At 46.7% G+C, this 15,122-nt stretch overlaps 1 protein-coding gene across 1 annotated transcript in view; it reads right to left on the minus strand.

Moving 5' to 3' along the window:
• Positions 1-1,363: 1,363 nt before the first annotated feature.
• Thsd4 (thrombospondin type 1 domain containing 4) overlaps positions 1,364-15,122 on the minus strand; it is a 168,671-nt gene continuing 154,912 nt past the window's right edge. Inside the window, exons 10-12 of the mRNA XM_021172602.2 lie at positions 14,174-14,353; positions 10,485-10,629; positions 1,364-6,846 (exon numbers count right to left, since the gene is read on the minus strand). Coding sequence (XP_021028261.1) covers positions 6,704-6,846; positions 10,485-10,629; positions 14,174-14,353 — 468 coding nt within the window. The 3' untranslated portion in view covers positions 1,364-6,703. The remainder of the gene's footprint in view (positions 6,847-10,484; positions 10,630-14,173; positions 14,354-15,122) is intronic.

A 15,122-nucleotide genomic window follows, 5' to 3' on the forward strand; every position in this document is an offset into this window, starting at 1 on the left:
GGGGGAAGGGCATACCGTAGTAGCTGTCACTCACTGACCTGGGATCTTAGCCTTCCAGAGTGGGCAGTCTACAACTACCAGCAGCATTTGCCATGATCAACAGCACACGTGCAGGGAGCAAGTTCTGGCTTCAGGTCACATCCACAAGAGACTTATGTGATTCTTTGGCGGTCAGGTGCATCAGGTGAGCAGGAAAGGTATCTAGTATTCCAACTCCCCCACCCCACCCCGCCCGCCCCCCACAGGGCTCAATTCTCCTCTTGGGAGGCGTTTTGGAAGTCATGTAGACAGGCCATTCTCTTAGCTTCAGCTGTCAGCTCGACACAGCCTAGAGTCACGTGAGGGAGCCGCGGCAGGCTGTCCAGATCAGATTGGCTTGTGGCTGCTTTTGATTGATGATTGATCGGGAAGGCAAGCTCACTGTGGGCAGCCCACTGTGTCCCTGGGCCGTGTAAGAAAGCTAGCTGAGCATGAGACAGTGAGCCAACCATCTAGCAGCACTGCCCTCACTTCCCCTCCGTGATAGCCTGGGACCTGGAAGCGAAAACCAGATACCATCCCCAGGTTACTCTGGGTCATTTGTTACTGCGGCAGAATGGAGCTAGAAGTTGAATGCCTTGTTGAATGCCTGCCCTTTGGGTTTGTGGATGTTAGATACCCACCCTCTTGAACTCAGTAGCTTTGATTATCCATAAGAGATCTGTCTGTGCAAGATGGTGCCCAGTAATGTCTGCTGTGGAGGGGGAGGTGCCGAGTTCCCCTTCTCTTGGATATGCAGCCATCGCTGGGGTCAGAGCCATTTTCTTCAGTGGTTAATTTATTGATTTCATTGGCTCACTAAGTTAGACTTGAATGGAATTGTTCTTTTAGTTTCTTAGTGCTCTGAGGTCAGAGGCTACTTGTTCGCCTCTCTGGGAAAATTTCACACAGCTGAATAGAGCAATGTGGTGGTTTGAGTAAGAGTGGCCCCTATAGACTCGTACATTTGAATGGTTCGTCACCAGGGAGTGGCCCTATTTGAGAAGGTTTAGGAGGTGTGACCTTGTTGAAGTAGGTTTGCCTTGTTGAAGGAAGTGTGTCACTGGGGGTGGGCTTTAAGGTTTAAAAAGAGCATGATAGGCCCAGTCTGTCTGTCTGTCTGTCTGTCTCCTTTCTCTCTGCCTGCAGATCAGGATGTAGCTGTCATGCTCCCCACCATGGTGATAATGGACGAAGCCTCTGAAACTGAGTTAGTCCTCAGCTAAATGCTTTCCTTATATAAGAGTTACCTTGATCACTTCCCAGCGACGGAACAGTGACCAAGACAAGCAAGAACACAGACAGTTAACTAAGCAGATCTTTTAACCACTTTATTATATTTTTACAATGAAAATAAATTAGTTGTACACAAAATAGTGCTGGAAACCAGCTCATATTTGCTCATATAATTCACCGTCTACTTGCCTCCCCCCTCCCATAATAACTTAAGCCTGCAGAGGAGACATGGAACTGGCGGTGTCCTCCGGTTTCTCAGTTCTAATTCTGCATTTCACTGGTCATGCTCAAGGCCCTGGCCCCCACAGTCCCCAGCAGGGACCCTGGGGTTGCTGTGTGCCCCCAAGCTTCTCCCAGCCCCTCAGCCCAAGGCATCCACAGCTCTGACCTGAGCAATGAGGCGGGTGAAGCTAATGGCCAGCCACACCGAGAAGGGCTAGTCACCTTTCCTTCTCCAAGTGTTTGGGTGTGAGGAGAGGGCAGATCATATGAGAAAATATATTTAAGACAGAAAGGTGGCAGGCTTAGTCAGGCACAATACCAGGGGGAGAGCCCCTGAATACGTCAAAAGCGGAGTTAGTTATATTTTGTTTTAAACCCCCAAAAGTTTGGCCAATCACCATATAAACAACTGTAAGGATTGACATAGAATAAGACACTGTGGTGCAGCAATGTGCCAGGAAGCTGGCTTGGCCAATCAAACAATTTTATGTAAATGTGGATGGCATATGTAAATTTTATGCAAATGTGGATGCCATATGTAAATAAATACCTATTAGGTTCCTTTACAATGCACATATTCTAAATAACAGAACTATTCTGGCGTTGCAGTCCACTCTGCAGATATAGTTCAGAATACATATTTCCTATAAACATCTTGTATTTACAGAGAACAAAATAATAAGTTATAGCAAAGTATATCCTTATGTTGGGGAGCTGGGGGGCTCAGGAAGGTGGGAGTTAGTGGATGTAACAGAATGGACTTTTGTCCATTGAGGCAGGGGCTGATCATCTGACGAGGCTGGGAGTTTCCATATTCTTGGGGCCACTTTCCACAGCACAGCACAGATCCCAACAGAACAACGATTCAGAGGATAAAGGACGGTGTGGGGTAGAAAGCCGTTGCTCTTTGTCGGCAAACAGTCCCTCAGGAAGGCAGCCTGTTCTTACAAAAGGGATTGGAGACAAATAGCCCAGGCTAGTCCAGGCTGCCTCCGTGGAGCGTTGTGACCTCAGGCAGGCAGTTAGCTGCCCCATGTCTGTTTGTCCCTCTGTGAAGCAGGCACAGGGGGATGGCTCTGTCTGGGTTGCCAGTGGTTGCCATATGACAGCACACACAACTTACAGGAAGAGGCACTGATGGGTTTCAAATGGCGGCAAGGTAGTAGCAGTTAGGAAGGATATGAATGAGTCACTCAGAGCTGTTCCACTTTGGGGAGCCTCTCCCCACATCCTGACACAGTGCCATTCTGCCTCAGCTGCTTATCATCTCCAGCATCCCTGCCCCGTAGAAGGTGCTTGCAGAAAGCTTGCCATTCTATAGGAGCAACCTGTTTCACTCAGCTTCCTCCCTCTGACTCCTGAGAGGGCTCTCAGGATGTCTCTTCCGCAGATATCCCGCCTCACAAGCTCCTCACACTGTCTCCGACAGGCTGTCCTCTTTTATCGGGATCGGAAAACCCCATCTGAATGTTACCTGTGAGCAGTAGTCTTCCTACAGACACCAGCTTGACTCTCGCCCGTGCTGTCTCTGTGGCCTTGGTGGCTTGTGGAGTGGCTTACACACACGTGTGTGTTCATGTGGAGGTCAGAGGACACCTGTTGTTCTTCAGGTGCTATCCACCATGGTTTGAGACACCATCTCTCACTGGCCTGGAACTTGCCAAGTAGGTGGGGCTGGCCAGCTGGTGAGTCTCTGCCTCCCTAGTGCTGGGATTACAACTGAGTACCACCACACCCAGCTTTTTGCATGTGGGTTCGGAGACTCAACTCAGTTCTTCAGTGCTTTGCTGACTGAGCTAACTTGCGAGTCCAGGGGTCCTTTATATTCTAATGCTTCCTCCCACTCTTTGACTCACTTTGAACTTAGCTGAAATTCTTCTCTAGCACCTTTCAACTGTACAGTTATTCTTTTATTCCAAAGGTAGGACTTTCACCACCTCCCAGGGAACTGTTGAGATATATACAGGCCTTCTCGTCAGGGGTTTTATAACATCTTTTCAGATCCCTCTTACCCTAGCCATTGGCTCTCCAAGATCAGGACATCAGCCAGTTTTCTTCAAAGACATCTAAGCTATGTGCAAAATGTTTTCTCTGGCAAGGATCTGGCCTCCACCTGCAGGGCTGACAGATCATTCACCCTGTTGTGACGTCGTTTTGTTTCATTTTGTTCCTTATAGGAAAGCTCTATAGTGTCAACACTAAGACAGCTATTAATGAAACGAGGGGGCTATCTTGGGCAGGTGCTAGCAATATCTAGATTTCTCCAGACCACGCTACGAATTAATCTAGCATCTCCCGTTTCTCAGTCCTTTAGAAAGCCACCTTTTAAAAAGAGAAGTTTGGGTGTAAATGAGTAGAGAGCAAATAGATGATGTGTGCTAAAAGCAAGGAGGGAAGGCAGAACAGAAATCCTGGGCTGACAAGCTCCTCTGGCTGAGCATAGCCAGTGAGCATGGCTATGAGCAGGGAACTCCCTCTAGCGGCCAGATAGCATATTCCCAGCCTGAGAGGTAAAGGGAAATAGAGAGTCAATAGTAGCTCAAAAGGAAGGTTGTTTTGTTTTGTTTTTTTTCCAGTGAAAGGGAGACAGCACCAGCTTTTCATTTGGGGATTTGTTGACTTTTGTTGAGAAAGGCTACACAGTAGCGTTAATTTACCTAATTTTTTATTTAGAGGCATGATGTGGCCATCTGGCACACCAGAGGAAAATCAATATTGAAATATAAATTTCAGTTCCAAACCACAGCCAACGAAGGGAATGTGAAGAGGCCCAAGAAGAAGGTGGCATATAGAGCACCATCTGCAGGGACAGGCATCCATCCCTGGTCATCACTGGGGATCCCAAGGCCCCACTGCCCACACTGTGTATGGAGGAGGCTATGTAGGGGACAGAAGGAGGAACCAGGACCTTTGCAAGACTGGCCTTCTAAACAAAGTGGTAAATTGCCCCATTCTAAAAATCTGCAACCTTCTCAATGGGACTGAACTCCCAGGAACAGCTGATTTTCCTGGGAAAATCCACTGAACTCAGATGAGGTGTTTTCTAGTTTTGTTGGTGGTGTTTTGTTTGGTGTTTGCCTAAAGACCAGAGCCTGCCCCATTTTCTCTGACCTACACTCACAGGAGGATCACTGTCCTTCCTAAGAACTGTGTGGTGACATCTGAGACATAGGATAGACAAAGCCATCACTAACCTAGCCCAGCCCCGAGAATTTGGGAATTTGAAGGATCAGAGCACTCACTCTCCACAGAGAAGTCCTTTAGGCCCTGTGACCATCCATTGTTGGGTGGCTTTGGTTGCTAGAACACCTTCCTTTCCTGGAGCTAATGCCAGCCTGCATTTTACCCACAGATCCGGCATGCACACAAACACCTTCCAAGGAATCCTTCAAATGTCTGGCTTGTCCAGCAAGATCTGAGAATGGCTGCATAGAGGGAAACCTGCCCAGGACAAGCAGAGGCACAGTGAGAGCGACAGGCAGGGAACTGGACAGAAGCTGCTCATGTGGTGGCTTCTCTCTGTGCATGGCGAGTGCGGTCTCTGCTGGGTTGTGTATCTCCTGCCCCACAGGAGAGGTGGGCTGCTTACGGATAGAAGCAGTGCTTTGCTTCTCAGGCAGAGACAAAGGCTGAGGGGACACTTGCAAAAGGTGGAGGCCATTGGAATCCTGACAAAGTGCATCAGACCGTACAGGTTATACCATCCCCACAGCCGTGAGCGGTCGGTCATAGTGCAGGCTGCTTCATGGAGAGATCGTATGCTAAAAGTATGAGCTTTCTTTAAGGGAAACATGCCCAGAACCCGAAATAAGATCCTTTCTGTAAGTTTACAATTGTTAAGAAAGAAAAAAGATTTCTCCTAATTGTCTCTCCCCAGTCCCTGGCACCCCAGGATGGTTTACCTTTCAATAAACACTGAGTCCCTTCAGGCCTGGGCCTTTGGAATTACAGTTGGGCAGAGTGAGTCAGCAGAGGTACGGAGGGCTTCCTAGCTCCTTCTTTCAGACCTGCAGCATTAAAGTTAGTCTTGATGGTCAAGGCTTGTGGGAAGAAAGAGTCATGAGTCACAGTGGAGGGGAGGGATGCAAGACCACTAGATAGAAACTTCAGACAGTCCACAAGGCTCAAATAAGACCCTTTCTATTGCAATATGGACATCTTGCTGGTTTAACTGGTGTGGCTGTACATGAGGTGGTACCATGAAGAACCCAGGAGAGATGGTAGAACAAGAGCCTGTGGGAGTTTGTTCCAGTTCCAGAATGGCCCAGAGAACCCCTGGCAACTGGCCAGCTCTCCCCATGGCTATCTTGTCTCGAGGGACAGTTCTGTTGAGAATGGAACTTAGCAAACACCAGATTCCTGTCAGCAGAAGTTGTGGCTGAGGGAAGGGGGACAGGGGTGCAGATATCTTGAAAGAACTCATTTGAGGCAGCACTTGGGGACAGAGGATGGGTCTCAGAAGCCTGGGCTGTTCATAGAATGAGAAACTTCTCAGCCTCCTGGTCAGACAGGAAGCCCCATTCATCCTTCAGACTATAGGCCCTGGAAAGGGCCCAGGCTGGAGAGCTGCGGGGAGAAGGTTGTGTTCAACCATCTGGGGTAGGCACTTAGCCTTGTTCCCAAACAGCAACTCAGTTACGTGAGTAGACCTCAGTCTCCTTGCTAGTAAAGTGGGAGCACATATTCACCCCCTGCCTCCCATTCTGCGATGCTACAGCCTCCAGGGAGCTAATGTCAGAGAACGTGTGTACCTGCTAAACAAAAAAGCACTCTGTTGTGAGATACCTCTGTCCGGAGGCAGGGAACTGTCTCTTGTCTTTAAGAATGGCAACGAATGCAGCTGGGCTGAGGTATCAGGGGTGCACAGGTTTGTCGATGCTGCAGGATGGGGTGTTTCCCTCTCTTGACTTCCCAAAGGGGTTCTAATTTTGGATAGGCCAGTAGCACCAGGAAGGAGGCTGTGCTTGGTCAGGGGTCCAGCTGCTGCCCTGGATGACGGCAGGCCTGGAGTTGGGATGAGAGCTCTATGCTGGATTTTCGGAAGGCACCATCAGTAGGTGCCAGGTCCCAAGGAAGTTCGTCATCAGGACAGGGCAGTGCTCAAAGGGCCAGCCATGGCTTTCCAACATCCTGGGTACCATGTGGCTTTATGAAGGTGAGAGTGGGGTCCCTGGCAGAGCAGCAGCCAGCCGGATGCACTGCTTGTAACCCCAGGAGTGCAGGCGTGTTATCGGCTTCCCAGAAAGCCCATGTGTCTGTTAGCCACTCGGGTGCAAGAGGCACAGCAGGCAGTCTTGTAGTAGTTGTAGACACAGAGGCGTGCCTGGACCACCACGTTGCAGTTGTAGTACTTGTCCTTGCAGTTTTCATCTACAGTGGAAGAGAACAGAAGAGACTCCTCAGCCCAAGAGGCAGCCAGGGACAGTGGGAAGAGAGAGGGGATGGGACACAGCACTTCACGTGGGTCCTGCTTGTGTGTGTATATGGATACATGTGGGGGTATGTGTATTTATTTGTTTGTATGTATGTATGTATGTATGTATGGGACTAAGTGTGTCTGTATGAGTCTGTGTGAACACATGCAGAGACCAGCGTAGGATGTCAGAGATGTCAGGGAGGGGCCTTGTTAGGGCTCAGTAGAAGTAGGAAGGGGTTGAGAGAGAGTAATGGGGGGGATGTAAAAACAATTCCAAATATTAAATATGTATATGAGAATGATAAAGAATAATAAAGGAGTGCCTGGTGGTGGTGGCGCACGCCTTTAATCCCAGCACTTGGGAGGCAGAGGCAGGCGAATTTCTGAGTTCGAGGCCAGCCTGGTCTACAGAGTGAATTCCAGGACAGCCAGGGCTAAACAGAGAAACCCTGTCTCAGAAAACAAAAAAACAAAAAACAACAACAACAACAACAACAAAAAGAATAATAAAGAAAAAATTATTTCTCTTATTTGAGAAATAATTTGAAGAGCAGTTGAGGAAGATAGTGGATGACTCTGGCCTCCACATACATGCACACACATACATGCACATACATACAAGCACATGCGTGTGGGCAGAACAGAAAGGTCACCCAGCTTTAACGTGGGTCCTATGGATCCAAATTCAGACCTTCAGGCTTGTCTAGAAAGCACTGTACCCACTGAGCCATCTCCCCTGGCTCCTGTATGCGATGGTGTTTTGTTTATTTTTTAAAAAGATTTATTTATTTTATGTACGAGTGCTCATCAGATCCTATTACAGATGGCTGTGAGCCACCATGTGATTTCTGGGAATTGAACTCAGGTCCTCTGGAAGAACAGCCAGTGCTCTTAACTGCTGAGCCATCTCTCTATCTCCCATCTCTCTTTAACACTGTATGACACCTAAACGTAAGAAACTGCGGACATTTACAAGCTCTTGGCCACCTTTTTGAAATTGAACTTATACATTTGTTTATATCACCCGGGAGGATAGCCAGGTAAATATATAATGTATCCATTTTCCACTGGTAGACGTGTTTCCAATTTTTTTCTGTTATAAATAGTGATCTTTTAAACAAAATTTTAAGTGTTCTTTTTGAGTTTTAAAACACATACAGCCTTATTAGATGTGATGGCTGTCCTCCAAACTATGTGAAACGACTTGTATTTCTCTTGGCAAAACAGTGGAATTCCATTTTGGGGGGGGTGAGGTGGGGTGGGGTGGCATGGCAGTGAGAAGAAGCAGGGTCTCACGTAGCCTCAGCTAGCCTTGATCCTGGGGGATGAGAAGTCCTAATCCTCCTGCTGTCATCTCCAGTGCTGGGGATGATTCTAGGTGTGTGCTACCTACTATACATGGTTTATGTTGGCTGGAGATCAATCCCAGGGCACTGTGCGTGCTAGGCAAGCACTCTGTAGCTGAAGTGCATCCGCAGATCAGTAGAATTGTATTTGTGTCTGTCTAGTGAATGCTGAACTCTCCCTGGGTGAGGTGAACACATTGTATTAGTGTTTGCAGATCAGGCTCCCTTTGCAGGGGGTAGCTCTCCTTCTGCCTGTGAACTCACCAAGATCTCCTTATGCAATAGATCCCTGTCTTTACTGGCTGCCGTGTTGCTAGCATCTCCTCTAAGCTTGAAGCACCTCTGGGCACTTCTTTTATGATGTCATGTGATAAGCAGACACTTGACATTTTAATGTTATTGGTATTGTCGTATTTTCCCTTGTAACCACTCCAGGGTTTTCATTTAAAAAATTCTTCCCTACTCTAAGATAAAACAGTTTTCCCCTCAAAGTCTTTTCTTAAAGTTTAAGATTTTCTGATTACATTTATTTCCTTAATTCTCCAGGAACTGGTGAGGGTGGTGGTGATTGTGTTTGTGTATGAGTGTGTATGAATGTGTGTTTGTGTGCATGCTCATGAGCACGTGTGTATTGAGAGACAGGGATTCAATGTTGCTGTTTTTCCATATATGTAAGTGTATGTGAACTGTTTCATTATCATCTAACAGCTCATCCGTTCCCCAGACTCCTACGCTAACTCTACCGCAGACAAGCATCTTTGGTTTATTTGAGGACTTCCTATTGTATGCTTTCACCTGTTCACCTCTCCTTGTGCCGGGCATGCCTTGGTTTGTGGCAGAATAAGTCCTCCAATGTTGTTATATTCAAAATTGTCCTGGATATTCTTTGCTGTTATTTGATATATTCGATTCATATTTGATATATCCAATTTAAAAGACCCTGTATGGATTGTGACTGACATCACGAGAGCGATGGGAAGAAGGAAGGCTCCGATGTGTGAAGACCTGAGTTTGAGTCTCAGGACCCACACGGAAGAACTGTGCATGTAGCATACGTTTGTCATCCCAGGGCTGGGAAGATCTCTGAAGTTTGCCACTAGCCAGGCTACATAAGCCAAGCCACAGGCCAGTGACAGACACTAGCTTACATAAATAAAGAAGGGAGAGGGTACGGAAGAAGAGATGTAAGAAAATACTTGAAACACATCTTAGGAAAATATGCTACAATCAGTATAAAGGACTCGATAGGCAGGAGGCTTCAAAATAAATATTGATAGAATTCCTAAGTCTGAGTCACGCACACAAGCTATTTACTTATTGGTCTTGGCAACACCACACAGTTGAAGTGACTTAAATTTGGATTATCAATTGTTCCTTGCGTTGTTTTTGAAAAGGTTGCATTAAAACACAACATTGAAAAAGAAAGTTGTCTCTGGCACACAGATCTGGGGAATTAAAGAGGGCTAAAATCGCCAGATCCTTGGAATTGATTGCATAGATTTTGGAGCAAGGCGTGGCTGCCATATCCAGTCTGTGCATTCTGGAGGCTCATCTCTCAGCCAGCACACGCTTGTCAAAGGCTTCTCACTAATAAGATGTGAGAGGGCTTTGTTCTGAAAGAGGTTTTATGTATCCCTGGCTGGCCTTGAGTTTGGGATTGGGAGGTGCTGATCTTGATCTTCTGATTCCCCTGCCTCAGGCCTGGAGTGCTGGGATCAGGCACTCACCACTACGCCTGTTTATGTGATGCTAGGATCAAACCCGGGGCTTTGTGAATGGTAGGCAAGCTTTCTGACACTCAGCCCCGGTCTATGAGTTTTCTTTAAAAATCACTCTGGTTTGGTCTTCCAGACTTAGCTATGGTGTCTTTTCAAGGGAGGAAAATGTCATTTCCAACATAAAATCCAATAAAGGGGAAGAAAAGGAAATTATAAGGTGAACAAAATAGAATATATAAATAAACCTTGATAACTGTCTATGTCTTTAAATGACTCTCAAAGCTAAAGTTAAAAATGCCCAAACCAGTAGCACACATTATGAGATTCAGAGGACATCTTAGAGTGTGGTAGTCTTAAACTATGAAATGATAACATCAAAGCCTCTACCCACCTCCTCCTGACCCCCCCCCCTGCTGTGACTGTGCACAAGGTCACAGAGAAACGGCCTGGCCATTTTCACCCTGGATAACTTGACAGAGTGAGGGGGGGCTCATTTCTCTTTTCTTCAGGTGGGGACCCCAAACTCACCAACTTCAGGGACACAGTCCTGAGTGTTACAAGATTCTCTCTCTTCTGGTTTCAACTGGGGGTCGCAGAGGCTACCCGGGGTCATGTCATCTGAGAGACACCGAACTTCCCGCACCCGGAATCCGCCCTGACAGCTCTTAGAGCACTTGTGGAGCAAAAAGAGAGACAATGTCAGATTTCTCAGCAGCCTGTTAGATCCCCGCACCAGGGAGGAAGATGAGGGAAACTCACAGAGCTCCCATAAGGGAAAATGAGCACCAGAACATACCGCCACATGGCACCAGCAGGTGGGCCACCTGGTCCTGTGTGCCCCACTCCCACGCCCCTCCATGCACGGTTCTGAGTGAATTCTAGTCTCCCACCACACCTTCCATAATATTTTATGGCTCCAAAAAGAAGGAGCCATAAAAATGTACCATTGGTGTGCCTTATTATGTTAAAACCTATAAATTTACTGTTTCTAGTCTCATTTTAAAAAATTTGGTGAATCTTTCATATTTAAAAAAACATATGTATTTTTTTAAATCAGGGTCAGGATGGAGGAAAGTAGACATGGGTAGACATGGAACGTATTGCATAAGTATAGGGCATTTCTAAATGATAAATACAAAGTATTATTTAAAAAAAAAAAACCTAAACAAAACATGGGCTGGAGCCGGGCGTTGTGGCGCACACCTTTAATCCCAGCACTCGGAGGCAGAGGCAGGCAGATTTCTGAGTTCGAGGCCAGCCTGGTCTACAAAGTGAGTTCCAGGACAGCCAGAGCTATACNGTTTCCCCAAGCATCTAAATGTGAGCTTAATGGTGTGGTTATACTTACACTTCTGGAGTACCCTCCTGACTCTTCCAGGACTCTTGAGGGAGGCAGAAGCAGGCAGATTTCTGAGTTCGAGGCCAGCCTGGTCTACAAAGTGAGTTCCAGGACAGCCAGAGCTATACAGAGAAACCCTGTCTTGAAAAACCAAAAAACCAAAAAACCAAAAAACAAAAAACAAAAAACAAAAAAAAAAACCAGGGGCTGGAGAGATGGCTCAGAGGTTAAGAGCACTGACTATTCTTCAAAAGGACCTGGGTTCTACTCGTAAGTCCCCACATGGTGGCTCACAATAGTCTGGAACTCCAGTCCCAGGAGAGCTGATACCCTCTCCTTTGTGCTCCAAGGGCACTGCACGCAGGTAGTACACTTCCATATATGTAAGGCAAACACCCATACACATAAGATAAAAATAAACATGAAATAACAACAACAACAACAACAATAAGAAAAACTAGGGTCTTATCTCAGTTCTACATTGTAGTTATAATTCTTAATCTAAACCTGCGGGTCTATCTTCTATTACCTTATGCTTGTTTACTTTTAATGTTTAAAAATTAAAACAAATTTTCTTTGAGAAAGGGTGTCACTGTGTAGCCCTGATTTGGCCTGGAATTCACTCTGTAGACCAAGGTGGCTTGGAACTCCTGGAGATCAGCCTGCCTCCTGCGTGCAGGGGTTAAAGGTGTATGTGGGTCAGCACATCTGTAATGACAATTTCTCTTGAAGTACAGTTATTATGTGTGTTTGCGGGTTCCATGGCCTGTGTGTGGAGGTCAGAGAACAACCTGAGGGAGTTGGTTCTCTCTTTCTACCATGTGGGTCCCAGAGATGGAACTCGGGTCTTCGGCTTGGCAGTTAAGTGCCTTTATGTGCTGGGCCATCTCACTGCCACTTAATTTTTATTATTTTAAAAATTTAAATTAAAATATTTAAAACAAAAAAAATGATGGATTTTTCTGGAGACAGGGTCTCATGTAGCCCAGGTTAGCCTCAATGTAGCCAAGGATAATCTTGAATGTCCCTTACTGTTTTGAAAGGTGTTATTCTTTGACAGTGGACACATGCATTTGTATCTTAGCTATTTTCTTCCCTTACTGCCTTTACTCTGCCCTTCCCACTCCTGCTGACCCCCCTTCCTCTCGACAAGTCCCCTCCTCTTTTCATGTCTTGTTTGTGTGTGTTTGTGACCCACTTTAATTAGGGTTGTTTGCATGAACATGGTGGGGGCAATCTATCAGTGACTAGATTGCTGAAGAAAGTGATTGCCCCTCCCCCAGCAACCCTTAACTGAGGGCAGTTTCTCAGAGAGGGGTGAGGCCTCATGAATCCCTTCTCCTTCTGTGAGGGAGTGTTGCTGAGACCTATCTTGTAGAGGTCTTCTGTGGATAGCCTCAAACGTCTCCTGCCTCCACCTCCCAAGTGATGGGATTACAGGCCTGTGCTGCCTTGCCCAGTTTATGTGGTGCTGAAGACGGGCCCCAGGGCTTTGTGCACGCTAGGCAAGCACTCTGCCAGCTGAGCTGCGTCCCCAGGCATTACGGTTCTTTTGGAGAAAGAACCTAGAGTAATCTGCTCTGTGGAGCTTTCCTTGTCTTGACTGCTGACCCTATCCCCATAGCATATTTTAACACATCCCCCCTGTTCTCCATTTCCTGGAAACTGTTAGCTGGATCTATAGGAGGCCTCCGCAAAGCCTGAACCACAGAGTCCCATGGTTGTCTGTCTGTTGAGGATGTCGGCAGCCAGTGACATGCAATGTCTCAAACTATTTAGTTCATCTGGTGTTCATCCTGAAGAGGATTCAATATTAAAGATTCTGGCCCCTACTAGTGTCAATCAAAGCTGCATTCTGGCTGGGAGAAAGTCCCTTTGCTATCTGGTTTCTTGGCTCTTTCAGTGGGTGGAACTGGGAAAAAAAATTAAAAGACAATTCCTTTTTAAATTTACCATCACTGTTATTACTACTAGTTTGGTTTATCGAGATGGGGCTTCTCTGTGTAATAAATAGCCTTGGCTGTCCTGGAACTCACTTTGTAAATCAGAGTGGCCCTGATCTCACAGAACTCTCACAGAGTTCACTGTACAATGTAGCACTTTAGTGTATGTGTTCATATATGTGTGTGTAAATGTGGGGGCATGTGTGGGTCTGTGTGCACATGTATGGACACATATGTGTAGGCCAGAAGTTGATGGTAGATATCTTTTCCAATTTTCTCTCCTATGTATGTATGTATGTATGTATGTAATATATTTTTGAGGTAGTCTTTCTATGTAGTTCTGGCTGTCCTGGCACTTGCTATATAGATGAGGCTGTCCTTGAACTCATGGAGATGGCTTGCCTCTGCCTCCTCAGTGCTGTGATCAAAAGCATGCTCCAGCATGCCTAGCTCTCCACTTTGTTTTTTAAGCTAGCATCTCTCACTGAACCTGAATCTCATCATTGCAGCTAGCCTGTCATCCCAAGGCTCCTCCTGTCTCCACCTCCCCAGTGCTGGGGTTGCAGGCTCAGGCAGTGGTACCCGGCTCATAATGCAGGACTTTAAGCAGTATCTTTGAGGCCTTTCAAACTCCATTATTCTCTGCAGCAATGTCTGTCAAGATGTAGCCCAAGAATACCTGTGTACTGCTTGGCCAGGAGGGGCCCAGAATTAGTCTTCTCAAGCAAGACCCACAAATACACCCCAAAACTTGTGAATCACTGGATTATGAACACCCAGTAGAAACCCAAATCTGTAAGTTTCAGGGTTCCCCAACAGAGCAGGGTCTCCCTCATTGTGTTTACTGAGAGTAGATGCCACAGGGAATATAGCATCTTTTCATGGGCTGGGCCCAGGACCCTCCCCAGAGTCATCTATGGACCACCGTGACTTACCATGCTCCATTCTGTGCTAAACCATTTAGCTCCACAAGGCTTGAGGTGGCAGGCCTGCTGGCTTGGGGGCTTCTCCAGGAATGAACACTCATAAGGGTCTAGCACTTCAAAGGTGTCTGCATTCTTCCTGACACAGATCACTTCCCTCTGCTGTGCCCCACTGCCACACTCGATGGAACACTGGAGAAGAAGCAGAGACAGATGGGTGTCACAGGATACAAAGGGGGACGACATCCTTAAGTCCTCCACCGAGGCATAGGAAACAGAGCAAGACAGAGGCTATAAGAATAGAAATTGGGGATGGAAAGATGGCTCAGTGGTTAAGAGCACCAGCTATTCTTCCATAGGGTTCAATTTCCAGCACCCACATGGCAGCTCACGACTATGTGTAACTCCAGTTTGAGCGGTTCTGATACCTTCAGTCACACATGCAGGCAAAACACCAAGGCACATACAAATTAATAGAAGTTGGTGTTGATAAGGAATATAGGGGCCGAAGAGATGGCTCTGTGGATAAAATGTTCGCTGCACAACTGAGAAGACCCGAGTTCAAATCCTCAGCAACCAGGTGAAAAGTGAGTGTGGCTTTTGGTGTTGAGAGGCAGAGACAGGAGGCTCCTGGAGGCTTGTTGGTCAGCCCTTCTAGTCAATTAGTGAGCTCTGGGGTTAGAGAGAGAACTGGTCTAAGAAAACTTGGCTCCAGCTGCACATGTAGCAGAGGATGGCCTAGTCGATCATCAATGGGAGGAGAGGCCTTTGATCCTGTGAAGGCTCTATGCCCCAGTATAGGGGAATGCCAGGGCCAGGAAGTGAGAGTGGGTGGGTTGGTGAACAGGGGGAGGGGGGAAGAGATAGGGGGTTTTTGGAGGGAAAATTAGGAAAGGCGATAACATTTGAAATGTGAATAAAGAAAATATCTAATAAAAAATATGAAAAATAAAAGAAAACA

This window comes from Mus caroli, chromosome 9 (assembly GCF_900094665.2).
Source record: "Mus caroli chromosome 9, CAROLI_EIJ_v1.1, whole genome shotgun sequence".
Taxonomy (NCBI): domain Eukaryota; kingdom Metazoa; phylum Chordata; class Mammalia; order Rodentia; family Muridae; genus Mus; species Mus caroli.